At 37.0% G+C, this 15,578-nt stretch overlaps 1 protein-coding gene across 3 annotated transcripts in view; it reads left to right on the forward strand.

The window, feature by feature from the left end:
* The first annotated feature begins 7,221 nt into the window (after positions 1-7,221).
* LOC136026636 (RUN domain-containing protein 1-like) overlaps positions 7,222-15,578 on the forward strand; it is a 169,177-nt gene continuing 160,820 nt past the window's right edge. For all 3 annotated transcript variants that reach the window (XM_065703370.1, XM_065703383.1, XM_065703379.1), the window contains exon 1: positions 7,222-7,503. In XM_065703370.1, coding sequence (XP_065559442.1) covers positions 7,328-7,503 — 176 coding nt within the window. In that variant the 5' untranslated portion in view covers positions 7,222-7,327. The remainder of the gene's footprint in view (positions 7,504-15,578) is intronic.

Below are 15,578 nucleotides of genomic sequence, written 5' to 3' on the forward strand. Positions count from 1 at the left end.
ATTTTACTCGACCTACTTTGCCTGAAAAAGCCATAATGAACACAGGGCTTTACCCTAGCTTACATTCTAAAAACTACTGTTCACGTTTTTTTACACCACGTCAATTTATCACTGACAAACCACCATGAAAGACGTTGCGGCACGGAGAAAAATTTTGGTACACAAGGGCGCTATCAGTACGATGGCGTCTCGCCAAATTGTCTATTTGTAGTCGTTTTTGTTTTATAATATTGAAGAGGTTTGTTGATTTTAATGTGCTAAGTAAGTTAGCTTGCTTAGTAACTCTGTGAAACGATTCTAAGTTAAAAATATTTCTGAGAAGCTTTGAGTTGCAGATTTATTCTTGAACTCTTACAACCAAGACCATATTTTGCTTATTTTATTCCTTATAAAGTTTTCCTAAAAAAGTTTTCAAGAATAGTAAGATCCATATTAAACTTAAAATAATGTCAAATATATTCCTACAATAATTCAAACCCAGAACAATCACCATATAACATCAAACACTAAATGATACCGAAATAAAAATCTGACCTGCAAATAGACAACAGATGCTAATATAAATGAATAAATGAAACTTAAATTTGATAAAATTCAAATTGAATCTGCACATCAAGCTTACAACCAGCAATATTCATTAAAACAATAGTTTGGCTGCTCCTAATTTCACTGAATGTAAAAGTCTAAATCCTACTTTGTCATTAGCACTTTACTGAAAACCAATTACATTATAAACTTTTTCTTTTGCACTTATTATGACGTTGAAAATAAAAATAAAAATGAAAGTAAAATAAAATCTTAAACTGCTGACATTTCAGCAATCATTATCATTACATATGAAATATTCAGTTTGATCAAAATGCATATGATATCAAATAAAGTACAAACGACGCAGTAAGTTTTAGACTTTCATAATTTATTACTTTTCCAGATCTAATGGATTCATGTTTTACGATTTCATTTGAAGGTGCTAACCTTTCTAGAGTTTGAGAGATAGACCAAAATTTCATGCAGAATGTAGAAGGTATACTTTTCTGTAAAAAGCTTTCGGCTTGTTCGTGGTAACGCTCCGGTCCATCATTTACTTCGTAGGAGACCAGATTTTAGCTCCACATGATCTTTTCCAGCTCTAAAAAAAAAAAAAAAAAAAAAAAAAAAAAAATCCAAAGAAACAAACTAAATAGAGTCCAGTAAAAACAAAATTTTTTCCCCCAGGAATTTAGGTCCCTTAAATAAGTTGAGTGTCACTATACTGACAGAAATTTGACTTTTTAAGCTAATTTCATATTTCATTATTTTCTCAGATTTAACAGATTCAAATTTTGCCATGTCATTTCAGGGCGCTAAACCTTCTAGGCTTGAAGGGAAGACTACATTTCCATTTTTAACATGAGTTGGGCTGATAGCCCTTATGCCTTCTCAAGACCAGAACATAATTTGTGCCTTACTGAAAAAAAAAACAAAACAAATGACCATGGATTGTCAGTTTAAGTGACACATACTAATATTTAATCCTTAAACTTTTGATTTTTTTTATTTATGAGAGTAAGAAAAGTGAAAAGATTTGAAATGTACTTTGTTTTCAGTAAAGCGCAAGTTATGTTCTGGTCTTGAGAAGGTATGGAGATAATTAGCTCTACTCATGTTAATTTTTGCTCGTTTTGAGTATAACTCGGCTAGCTATCGGAATTTCTGTTCGTTTCGAGTTTCATTTATTTATTGATAGTGATTTGTGGTAGTTTTATGCTTGAAAGATTGTTGGACTTTATTTCTACTAATTCTTGGCTTAATAGATTTCTTTACTTCTCTTCAAAAAACTTGTTTTTTGGAAAAAGTTTTTTAAATGAATTTATTTTCGTTTCTTATTGATAGAGTCTTTTTCATGGAAAAAAGTAATATTTTACATTTTACGGTTTTTTCTATAAGAATCAACAGTGTTTATTGCTATTTGTATGTTGGAGAAGCTTTTTCAACAGTTTTTAATCATGACGCAAACAGTTTTTTTTTTAATTTATTTTTTTAGCTTCTGAAGTTGACCTGAAAGATAAAACTTAATATCATTCCCAGAAGATTATATCTCTGCTCTTTTTAAAAACCTGGATACGTTTAAAATCTTTTATTTTTGTAAATTGTAAGACCAGAAGCAGTAATAGTAGTTTCCCCAAAAGATTCAACTTAATGCCCCAAGTCGTTTTCGATATGCTGCCGAGGTGTTTTATTGGGAACCATGAACACAATGCCTTTTGATTTATTTTAAAACAACATTTAGGTTTGAAGCATAATTGTGGGGGAGGGTGACATGCATAATATACCTAAAGATATAGTTGCTGGACCGTTCTAATATGCTGAACAAAGTGGCTGCCTCAAAATTTTGAATGGATAAGTTTAGAAAATGAATAGAGTGCCCTCCAATCTCTTTATACTTTTAAAAAGGCCACCAGAACTTGTAATTGTGATTCGGATCAGCTCCTTTAAAGTTTTCTATAGTATTAGTAGCTATTATAGAGTGGTGCCACCTATGATGTTACTTATAGGCCCTTTCGTAAACCTGTATGCATACTGTTTTTTCGGTTAATTGGAACTCCTTGACGTTCCCTGAAAGTTTCATGTTAATACCCTTAGCGTCATTAGGTGCAGTAACTGTAGTGGTAGTATTTAAAAAAATACAAATAATGTCTTCTTACTAGTTCAAAATCGCCCGTAACATAATCTTAAAGGTATAAACTAATAATACAAGTTGTTCTTAAGATATTGATTTGTCACCTTTTTGAAAGCCCAACGCTCATAGTTTGTTTTGGTTTAGTTCATCATCCACCTAAATATTCTTTATAAGCTTCACCTTAATACCCTTAGCTTGCGAAGTAACAATAGTTGTAGAAGCATTAGTAGCAGTATGCGCACAGCATCTTTAGTTTCTTCAACATCTTCTTGAACACACGCTGAAAGTTTCAGCTTAATACATACAATCAACCATTCCCGAAGCAGTTCTGATGTGATCACTTAACAAAATGTATGGGTATGGTGTATTCCGAATTATTTCCATACAGTTTCTACTAATCCCAAATTTTTCTCCTTAATATCCTTAGTTTTAATAGCAGTAGTAGTAGTAATAGCTGTAGAATTAATTTTAGTAGCATAAGCCTTAGTGGCAGTAATAGTAATAGAATTAGTAATAATAGTAACAGTAGCAGTGGTATGAGCAGAAGAAGTAGCATTAGGATGCAAATATTTTCTGTGAGGGCAAACATCCCTCACAACAAGCCCTATTAGTTTCAACTTCACACGCTAAACTGTTCCTAAGATATTGCCTTTACGTCCTTTCATTAACCTGCATACGAAGGGTTTATTCTGATTCAGTTCACTTCCCCCCTCATAATTCCTTGAAAATTTCACCTTCATACCCACAGGGATAGTTGTAATAGTAGTCATTTAAGTAGTATTGAAATTGCCAGCAATAGTTTTGAATAACGATAGTATTACTAGCAGCAGTAGTATTAACATATTGCCTTTTGATAAGTAGAACATCCCTCTCACCAAGTCCTGAAAATTTCAACTTAGTAGAACTAGCCTAATATGTTCCTGAACGTATACTGTATAAGTATAACTTGTATGTTCATACACTTCTTGAGATTTTCCTCTCAATGTTCTTAGCCATACAAGTAGTTGTAAAAGAAGTTGTAGTTGTAGTAGTAGTAGTATTAGTAATAGTAAGTGTAGAAATAACAATAGTATTAACAGGAGCGTACACATATTACTTTTGGTAAGATAATTTTCCCAAACAAGTATTCTCTTAAAGTTGTGACTTAATACCCAAAATTAAGTCTTGAGATACCCTATTTTAACAATGTGCATACACATAGCGTCTTTTGATGTAGTTCAAATTTCCCCTTAGTACTGTGAATGAAATAGTGGTAGTAGTAGTAGTGGTAGTTTTAGTAGTACTGGTAGCATGCAAATATTAACTTTTTGTACATCTCCCTTATCATGTTTTGAATTTTCCAAATTAATATACTCAGTTATTCTGTGTTGCACCCTTTTGACAATCTGTATACACATAAGGTGTTGTGATTAGTCCAACCCTTCCCTTAACATTCCTTGAAAGGCTCACTAGAATACCCTTTGTCTTCTTGGAAAATATATTTCAAACACGCATACCTTTCCCAATAACATATAATATGTGCAAACAGTGGACGAATTGCCAAACTTAAAGCCCTTGTCCTGAGGACTGTTGGGAGGTTAACATCCGCAACGACATAGTTAAAAGAATTTTCAATAAGGAAGAACAAAATAGCTCTTAAGATTTTGATCATGTATTTTTTGGTAAATGATAGGCTTGGGGGAGAGGGCTGATTGGCTTCCATTGACTTTTGACTCTTAAAAAGGGCACTAAACTTCCGATTTCCAATCAAATGAGCTCCATCCGTTCCAAAGCTTATACGACTGCCCGTCCCTTGAAAGCCTTATATGCCCTGGTAATAACTTACAACCCTAGCCCATTGGCTGTGAGGGATTATCTCTCCTTTTAAAGCATTTTTGTACGATTTTCGGGCTATTGCTAACAAAATGGCTATCTCACAATTTCAACTGAATATGATTTGGGAAAAGAGTATGTCAGGGAAGGGTTTTGGTTTCTCTCCATTATGCTTGACTCGTAAGAGGGAACTAAAACTTCCAAATTTTAACAAAATGAGCCTCTTTAAGGTTCATAAAACCACCCCTTCCATAAAACCTAAGATGTCCCTCGGGCATAAATTAAAAAACCAAAACACCCAGACACTGGGAAACTCTGCCCATCCCAAAGGCCTTATATTATCTTTGGACTATTTTTGAACAAATGGCTATCTAAAAAATTTTATCGGATGCATTTGTGTAAAATGTGACGTAGGAACTCAAAAATTGTATTGGATATGTTTGGGGAAATGATGAGGGTTGGAGGGGGGTTAGTTGCCCTCCAATCACTTTTTACTATTGAAAAAGGCACTAGCCAATTTAATTTCCAATCGAATGAGCGTTTTTCGAAGTTTCTACGACAAAAAATAGCCATATCAAAATTTCGATCAGATGTATTTCAGGAAAACACCAAGTAAGGGTGGGGGGGGGTATCCACCCTCCGATCACTCCGAATCTTAAAAAGGGCACTAGAACTTCTGATTACCGATCCAGTGACTCCTCTTCAAAGTTTATTCGATCACCCTTTCTGTATAAACATTATATGCTCCCAGGTCATAACTTACAATCTTTGCACTGAGGGCTGTGTGGGGGTTTTCATCCTCAAAGACATAATTTTTGGACCTTTCAACCACGTTGAACAGGGGGGCTGGGGTGTAAGTTGGGAGGGGTGTTAGTCACCCTCCAATCACTTTTGACTATTAAATAGAGCACTAGCCCTTTCAAGGTCCATTCAAGTGAACCCTTTTCGAAGTTTCTGCGACAACTCCTTCGATTCAAAATGCCCTGGTCTAAAACAAACCAACAAACCAAAAAATAAATAAATAGTACATTGTGTTCGAACCGCCCTATACTTAGGCAGCGTTATTACGCTGCCTATGATTTTTCATTTTCCACACTTCAATTTTAACCATTTTTTTTTTAATATTAATATTTGATTCCTTTTTTAACAAGGGGAATGGCTCTGTTCCTCTCTTATACCCAGGGAAGCTTTATGCTCTTTTTCTTAGTATTGTTTAAGAAAAAATCAAGCATAACCAAAGAACCTCAACTTTTTTTCTATTTTATTCAGATTTTCCATAAGCTAGAGTGGCTTTTCATAAATCCTTTGCTCCGAAGGGACAATAATGCCGATTCGATGTAAAGCCTCTACTATCTTTACGGTCTGCCTCTCTCATTGCACTTCAAAAGGGTCTTTAGCCTTCCAGGTATGGTTTAGCTTTCTTTTTGCATATTCAGGCCCCCTACGCACCCTTTTATTCTGTATTTAAACATTTGTCTTTTGACCTTCTAGGTTTTAAGGATTTTAACCGATTATTTTCAATATTTCATAGTTTTCTTCATATTTTATTACTTCTACCGAACCTAATCGATTCAGATTTTGCGATTTCATTTTAGGGTGCTGACCCTTTTATAGTTTTAGAGATAAGCCACACTTTCATGAGGCAAGATATAGACTTCGCTGTTTGTTAGTCCTTCATTATTGTCTTGCAGAATGGTGCAGGTATCCTTCTCTGTAAAAAATCTTCGGCTTGTTCATGGCATCACTTAAATAGATCGATTACTTCGTAAGATAACAAATTTTAGCTATACACTATACTCTCCAGCTCTAAAACAAAAGACAATTCCCAAAGAAACAAACTAGAAAGAGTCCTACAAAAACAAAATTCTTTTTCCCTCGAAAGTTGGTCCCTTCAATCAATTGAAACGAAAGTAATTGTTCTCCAAAAAGACTGTAAAAATTAAAGTTGATTTCTCTGCTAAGCTATGAAAAGTTACACAGACTGCAAAGTGGGGCCTGTTATAGTCCAGAATCCAGTATCTACGTATCAGTATGTGATGTAAAGACTTTTTTTGTCGATAGAACTCAATTGAACCTAAGAATATACAAGAAAATAGCCTCCTAGCATATCCCATCGGTAAGAGATGAGCGAAAAACTGAGCGCAAGAGACTAAAATACCCTAACATTTTAGTTCAAAGCATCTGACAGCAGAAAATTTAAAAGGACGATTTTTCAGAGCTTTTTTGTTTGCTTGAAAATTTCTTGCTTTTAAGATCGTGACGTCTGATTGGTAAGCTCTTTCAGTTTATTTTGGTCATTCATTTTCACTTGTGTGGTTTTATCATGAATTTGAAGGTCAAGGACTTCGATATCTTTCATTTGAAGTCCTGTTCGGGAGGTTCTAAATTTAATAAATCCGATTTATACGCAAGAGGAAACACACTCGTCGGTTAATACAGTTTATTACAATCGAGGTTCATTTCTAATAGCCAAAGACTAAAAACAACAATTTTTTTCAAAGAGAATATTTTTATTTGGTGTCAGTGATAGCATTCAATTCGATTGATTGTAATAAGTTATACTGAACTAGGGGACATTTGGTAAAAACAGTTTTTAGTAGATCCATGTTGAACAAAGAGCGTCAATTCGAGTAAAAAACCACTGACAAAATATATATTCCATACGTTTTGTTTGTGGGTAAAACCTGCCACATGAAAAAACAGCTTATTTTGCTCATTTGGTTGATTTCTATGTCCATTTAAAGAAGAAGTAAAAGAATACAAACCGATCTTGATATTTTTGTTACTTCGCTGATTACTTACATTTTTTACTTATTGATTGATTATTTGAGTGTAGGAAACAATAATTATTGCAAAATGGATAAGAATCTAGAGCTAAAAACCCAACAAGAAGATATACAGAGTAGCGACGAAGAGCATATTTCTAAAGGAGAAAGATGGGCTCCTGTTGGAGCTACAGATCCTGATTCTGAACTTGGGAAAGCACGACATGACTCTTTGTCATACTCTGAAGCTCCTGAGAGTTGGGCAGAGTAATAATTAAATTTTTATTTAGGTTAGAGTAGGTTGTTATCTAGTGGTAACCCTCTGTCCAAACACTAACATTCTGTAATGTTATCTAATTATTTTTTAAATACATTAATGGGGTTTTTCCATCATCCAACTGTTTGATAACAATGTTAGCTAACAGGTTTTGTTTGCTTATCAGAAGCAGAATTGTTAGCTGACAAAAATATAGGCCCCTATGTTTCAGTAATTTTCTGCTACAAGCATTCACTTTGTTAATGATATTCTCCAACAGTGTTAGCTAACAGTTTTTAGTTGTATGACAAAAACACTATTGTTAGAAAAATTGCTAGCTTACAGTTTTTGTTTGTTCGGCAGAAACCCCCTCAAAGTTCTAGTTTAGGGGCTATTGAGGGTAAAATTAGTTAATTGACTTCTTGGTATCTTGGAAAGGGTTTAGGTTAGGAAAATGAAATTTTCAGGGATGGGTCTACAGGCTAAAGTATGTCCCAGGAAGGTATTTTGAAGTACCTACCTCCACCCCTTCTCCCTCTAGAGGGCCCTGACCTTTGATGACCTTTAAAAATGTGTGTGTTATAAAAGTGAAACTTTGCAAAATAGATCTTTTGCTTGAATGAAGTACAACAAAATTGTTTTCAGCTTCATAACTTTCCTCAATCCCATTTTATAAGGTTTTAAAGATATGCAAATACATTTCTTAAATTTTCAAAAAAAAAAACCATTGATATGGCTCAAAATTCTACTCAAATAACAGGAATTGTATTTTCAGAACTAAAGACAGAGAAAAAGGAACTAGTAACTGAAAATTAAGGTAAAATGTTGTTTTGTCAAAATTTCAATAGGTAATAGACCTGTCAAGTAGGCAAATTTCAGGGCCCTCTAGAGGGAGAAGGAGTGGAGCTGGGTACTTTAAAATACCTTCCAGGGACATACTTTAGCCTGTAGACCCATCCCTGAAAGTTTCATTTTCCTAACCTAAACCCTTTCTGAGATAGCAAGAAGTCAATTTACTAGAATTTTACCCTATTGAGAAGCAAACATACTAAGCTCTAAGTTTACAAACATTTTGCTATCCTGGAAAGTGTTTAGGTTAGGAAAAAGAAATTATTAGGTATAGATGTAGGCTCTACATCCTATAAAGTTTGTCCTGGAATTGTGTTACAATTTCCCTACCTCCTCCCTTCTCTATATAATAAGCTCTACCAAGATAATAATAGCCCACATAAGTGTAACAAAATGCAATTATAATTGTTATAAGTATCCCTAGCCCAAATTATACATATTTCCTAGGCATTCTGTCCCATGCCACTCTTGTTTTTCTGGTTTTTATCTTGTGACAGTTGATTCCATTTACAGGTAGGTTCTATGTAGGTTGTAACAAGAGAGACACACTGGCAGAATACTACTGAAAAGCTGGTAAATATTAAGCAGTTTACCTAAATGACCTACAAAAAATGTGAACATGCCACTTGATGTTGTTTTATGCTCTTTCCTGATGTGTAATAGTTATTTTACTCACAAATTCAATTTTAACCTAGCCTTTCTACCATTATCAAAATATAGAGTCCATTTTATATATTTCCTCTGCATTTATTTATTCTTGATTTTGCCACCATTGATTCAATATACAGGTAAAACAGTTTTAACAAGATTGATGCTAACAGAGGTAGGCTGTATAGGCCATGTCTAATATAAAAGAAGAAGGTATCATCTTTGAGGGTCTGTAAAGGGCTTAAAATTGAATTTGTTAGTAAACCAATTATTATATTTAGGAAGAGCTTAAAAATGAGATCAAGTGGTATGTTTGCTTTATTTGTAGATAATTTATATGAACTGCTCAATATTTACTGAAAAGCTAATATATTTGTTAGAAAAAGTCAGAAAACAATGAAAGTGGATAATAAGCAGAGCTGTATCCAAAATGTGTTCTTCTTCTTTTTCAGCAGACATGGGATTTTCAGTCAAGACTATTCAGCCCTCTTCCTTTTGACTCACTCTGTGAGATGGACAGAGCTACTTAATAGGTTATTTCTTATTTATCTTGAATCTGCTCAGATATCTTGCAGTAAATCTTTGATTCTAGTAGTTGAAATATAAGAAGATAAATAGTGATTTTTGAGCTCTATGTGCAGGTATGGTCATCTAGACTCTTGACTGATACAGAGATATTGTTGTGTTTGAAGCATTCTAACAGTTTACATTGCAGGGTAAACTGTGCAGACATCAGCATATTACCTTAAACTACAATTAATTGTAGTGTTAACTACAATTATTCTACATATTATGAAGCAAAGATTGTTTTTTTTTTAACATGTTTGCTTCTCAATAGCCCTTAATCTAGGCCTTTACAGGATTATCTTACAAGATCCTCAGTGCCATTAGGGACAACTCTCTAGATGGCTGTCAGTCAGTTCATCAAAGTTGTGTTCCTCTAAGTCAATGGCTATAAGGGTTTTGCAATCTAAACTGAGGGTAAGGGCTGTAATGCTCACATCAGATGGTGTGAAGTCTATTTATTCAAAACCAAAGCACCTATAAAAAAAACAACAATAAGCTGGGGGTAAATAAGCAATGCGCACACTAAGCAATTTGTAAGCAAGCATTACTGCATCTTTTTTCTTCTTTTTAAAGATAGTGCTTGCAAGGTCACATATCAAGTCATGTTTTGGGGCTTTATGACACATCTGCTTCTGGTGTGTTGTGGTGTAAGGTTGGTGGTTGCTGTCTCATGAGTATATGGTGCCCCTGACAGGTGATGTGTCTACTGTGGTAGGCCCTACTGAGGTAGGCTTTGCTGACATAAGCCCCACCGGGGAGGATCTGGTGACTGTTGAATGGGGTGGTAGAGCTGGGGTTTTCTCACTTTTGCTGGTGACGTTTTCTGTTATCTGCTCACTTTCAGTGTGGAGTGTTTGGGGATCATTGGCACTGTGGCCGGACATGCCAGTAGTGTATGGGTGGTGGTGCGGGGCTGGTTGTCTGGATATGTGAATCCTGTTCCTTCTTAGTCTTGAGCCATCAGGTATTTTGATGATGTAGGGCTGGAGGTTGCTATGGTATGCAGTTATCTTTCCCTTGGTCCATGTGTTGTTTGTTTTTCATTGGACAAAAGCAGTGTCTCCAACCTCAAGTTCAGGAAGGGGTTTTGCAGATTTGTCATGATGGGATTTCTGCATCTCTGCATGACGTTTCAACTGTAGAGGAAGTCCTACTTGGTGACAACCTTTGGTTTTAGGTGTTGGTATGTAGATGGTAGGGAAGATCTAAGCTGTCAACTCTGTAGTAGCTGTGTGGGTGAGGCAAAATTGTCTACCGGGCTGTTATGGTACTGTAGTAGAGCTATGTATGGGTTGCTACCACTATCCTTAGATTTTGACAGGATTCTTTTACAGGTTTGCACAGATTTCTCAACAAGTCCGTTTGCCTTGGGATATATTGGGCTTGAGGTCTTGAGTTCAATTCCCCAAGTTTGAGCAAATTTGTGCAAGAAGAGTTGAGCACTGTTGTCAGATGTCATCTGCTGTGGTATCCTGAAGCATGCAAAGTGAGTCTTGAGTTTGCCAATGATTGTTGCTGATGTTTGGTTCTGAAGTTGATTGAATTCGAAATAACAGCTGTTTTAGTCAACCATGATAAGGAATTGGGCTTTTTCCCATTTGAATAAGTCTACTGCTACATGTTGCCATGGTAGTGATGGCATTTCTGTGTTGATGAATGGTTTTTCTCTGGTTGTTCAGGGTATGACGGGCACATATTTTGCATTGTCCAATGAAGGATTTGATGTTGGCATTCATGCCTGGCCAGTATACCAGCATCCTCGCATGTTGTTTTGTTTTTTCAATGCTGAGGTGTGCTGCATGTAGCTGGATCAGAGTGTCTTGTCTGAGGACCTGGGGTATGATGATTCTCTGGCCTTTGAAAACTATTTCATTAACTTCTGCCAGCTTGCTTTTTATGTTCCAGAATGCTGATGCATCAGCAGGACATGTTTTTTGAGTTGATGGCCAACCATGCTGTATGACAGACTGAAGGGTGCTGATCATGTTTGGTCAATTGATGGATTTTTGCTGAGTTTGCTGTTGCTCACAGGCAGTGTTTTCATTACTGAGTGAACATAAGCTTTGATGTCTCTCTGTATCTGGAAGTTGGTGTCTGGGAGGTGTAGTTGCAAGAGTGGGTCAGCTACAGGTATGTTGGAACCTGGGCTGTAGATGACTTCCAGGTCATATGGCAGAGTTTGGATCATCATTCTCTGCAGCTATGTTGGCGCTTGGTGTAGAGGTTTTGACAGGATGGTTTCCAGTGGTCTATGGTTGGTGGTGACTGTTACCTTCTGCCCATAGATGTAATGATGGAAATGTTTCAATCCATATACAATTGCATACATTTCTTTTTTGAGTTGTAAGTAGTTTTGTTCAGTCTTGCTGAGAGCTCTAGATGCATAGCCACAAATGTTTCCATTGGTTGAGATCTCTGCCCCCAGTCCTTGCTTTGAGCCATCAGCTTTCAAGTCAACTGTGCGGCTGCTGTGATATTTTGGCTAAAATCCTATTATTCCTATATTTTCGGCTGAAGAGCACTAAGAACATTGCTCATGTTTTGCAATTTTCTGTCTTTTGGTGTAGATTGATAATTAATTACAACTGTTGAGCTTTTTGAACTTAACTAATGCTTTGTGTTGGGCTTAGTAAGCTGCTTCTGCCTGGGCTATGCTGTTGTGTTGACTTAGTAGCCTATGTTTTGTTTTTTGTCATGTTGGGCCTGTCCAAAATGAGCAAAGATCAGCATATAGGCTAGCAGTCTCTGCTTAATGAGACTGGAGTTCTTGTGACTTATGTGTTTCCTGGCTGAACGCTGGCTGGCTGATGTGAATATGGCCCAGTTATTCAATGGGCTATTCTAAGATAGTTGCTAATTGAGGGAAGTATAATAGATGTGCACTGGGTAGGCTATATGCTACATTCTGTGATCAATCTGTCCTTTATCTTTCTGGTCTTTATCCCCTTCTAAAGAAAGATGATGTTAATCAGATTCGGGCTTTTTATTTCAGATATTGTAAATTTTTACTTTATCTCCCCCCTTGGTATAGCAATGGTAAAATAATTCGTAAGTTTGATGTCCCTGATATAAGTGCAGAGTTGGCCCTCCTGCATGGAAGATTGTCGGAATCAGCTTTTTACCGTTTATCGCCTCATCATCCTTTGGTCCGTCTGTTTGGTTAATCTCATTGTAGCATAGTGTTTTTATGGTACTTGGTATTAACTTGGTATTATACTTGGTATTAACTTGGTATTAACTTGGTATTATACTTGGTATTCTGTCGGCCTGTCTGTCTGTTGGTCCTGGTTCTGCTACTTAAGGCACTTCCAGGTAAGCTAGGACGATGAAATTGGGCTGGCGTATCAGGAACTGGACCAGATTAAATTAGAAATAGTCGTTTTCCCGATTTGACCATCTGGTGGGGGGGGGAGTTTGGGGCCTGTTAATTCAGAAAAAATAGGAAAATGAAGTATTTTTAACTTATGATCAGATCTTAATGAAATTTGATGTTTGGAAGGATATCGTGTCTCAGAGCTGTTATTTTAAATCCCGACTGGATCTGATGACATTGGGGGAGTTTGGAGGGGGGAACCTAAAATCCTGGAAAACACTTAGAGTGGAGGGATTGGGCTGAAACTTTGTGGGGAAAATAAGCACAAGTCCTAGATACATGATTGACATAACCAGAATGGATCCGCTCTCTTTGGGGCTGTTGGGAGGGGGGGTTGATTCTGAAAAAAAATGAGGTATTTTTAACTTACGAATGGGTGATCAGATCTCAAAGAAATTTGATATTTAGAAGGATATTGGGTCTCAAAGCTCTTATTTTAAATCCCGACCGGATCTGGTGACATTTGGGGGGAATTTGGGGGGACCTAAAATCATGGAAAACGCTTAGATTGGAGGGATTGGGATGAAACTTGGTAATTTATGTGACCAGGCATCCCACACCATCTACCACAAATCTGATACCGAGGACTTCCGAATCCTATATTTGGCCTATATTTGGGCCCGGGAAATCCTATAAAAACAGGACAGAGCCTATAATTTGAAACGAACCGACCTGTCCGAACCCTGAAGAAGGCTAGATTGTCAGTGATTGACCACTTGATGGTGCTGAAGCATTCTTTGTGATGTGATCTCCACTCAAACTCTACTTCTTATATGAGATTTTATAGGGTCTTGTTTCTGGATGAGAGACTGGGGATGTATCAGGATAGGAAGTTGATCATGCCCAGAAGGGTTTGGAGTTCTTCTTTGGTTGTTGGACTTGGCATTTTTTTGATGGCGTTGAGTTTTTTGGGGTCTGGTTTGATTCCTTCTTTGCTGATGATGTGACCGAAGTATTTTACTTCACTCATTTCTCCCTGGTGCGTTTAAGGACTGCATAGAGCCTGTTGTTGTGCTCTTCTTCACTTTTTCCGTATTCAAGGATGTCATTGATGAGGATGTGGATGCCTTCCAACCCTTTGAATATCTCTTCCATTTGATGCTGGAATTCATCTTGTGCTGAAACAAGACCGAATGGGTATCTTTTCCGTCTGTATCTTCTGAAGACAGTGCTAAACATTGTGTAAATGACCAATGACCAAATGACCATTTGGTTAGTGGCAGTATCCAGTAGCCCAATCGGACGTCAAGCTTGCTTATGGTTGATATGCCATGTAAGTCCTCTGTTGCGTCTTTGAACGTGGGGATTTGGTAATGAGGTTGTCGGATTGCTTTGTTTAGATCCACAGGGTCTATACATAGGCAGACGCTTCCATGTTTCTTTTCGACCATGACCATGGCATTTACCCAGTCACTTGGCTTGCTGACTTTTCCAATTATGTTTAGGGCTTCTAGTCTGCCCAGCTCATCCTTAAGTTTCTGTTTCATTGCTAAAGGTACTTTTCTCACAGGGTAAACAGTAGGGATAGCATTTTCTTTTAGGTGGATATCACATTTGTTTTCCAGGTTTCCAATTCCTTCGAAAGTGTCCTTGTACTCATTTGCCTGTTTGGAGCAAGCACTAGTTGTCCTGTCTTCTTTTTGGATGTTTAATATCAGCTTGATCAGCTCCAGATCTTTGCAGCTTTTTAGACCCATGACTGGAATTGTGTTGGACCTGACAATGTAGAATGTATGTGAGTGTGTCTTTCCATCTTTGTATTGGCAGGTCAGGTGACTGATTCCTGCATAGGGGATACCTGATCCACAGTAGCTTGTCAGTTTGTGGCTGCCTTTTATCAGGCCGGGTTTTATTGGCAATTTATTGTAATACTGGAGTGGTAGCACATTCACCTGTGCTCCTTTGTTGATTTTGAATTTTACACACATTTGCCCCTCAATGGATAATTTAACAAGTGCTTCATCTTCTCTAGTGTTGTTCTGTATTGTGTACAGGAACACTTCGTCTATGTTGTCTGCTGTTTCAGATATTGCTTCACCATCCTCCACAGTATGTACAGCTTTCTTTTCTGCAATTCTGCAAACCTTTGCAAAGTGGTTTGGCCTCCTGCATTTTGAGCAAGTCTTCCCTTTTGCTGGACAAATATGGTTCTGTGAGTACGTTCCACCGCAGAAGTAGCATTCTGGTTTCTTGGACTTGGGGTGTGGCCGACTTTTGGCAATGGAATCGATTTCCTGCTTGATTTCCCTGACTTTGAAGGCTTTCAGCTGTGCTTGGGTTGTTTCGAATGCTCTACAAATGGTTACTGTTTGGTTCAGGGATAGGGTGTCTCCTACCAAGAGGAGTTTCTCATGTATTTTGGGATTGGCCACTCCGCCCACTATCCTGTCTCTTAGCATTTTGTCTTTGTCCGCGTAACTGCCTGGTTTCACTAGGATTTTCAGATCGGTAATGTATTTGTCTATGCTCTCCTGCTTTTGGTCATGCTTTTGGAAGATGTATCGTGAGAAGACTTGATTTTTCTTTGCGGCTGCATATTCTCTGAATTTTTTAAAGTTTGTATCAACGTCTTTCTTTTCAGCATCAGTTAGGTCAAATGTGCTGAAGATTTCTCTCCCTTGTTCGCCTGCCCAGATGAGAAGATATGCA

The sequence above is a fragment of the Artemia franciscana genome, chromosome 1 (genome assembly GCF_032884065.1).
Source record: "Artemia franciscana chromosome 1, ASM3288406v1, whole genome shotgun sequence".
NCBI lineage: Eukaryota > Metazoa > Arthropoda > Branchiopoda > Anostraca > Artemiidae > Artemia > Artemia franciscana.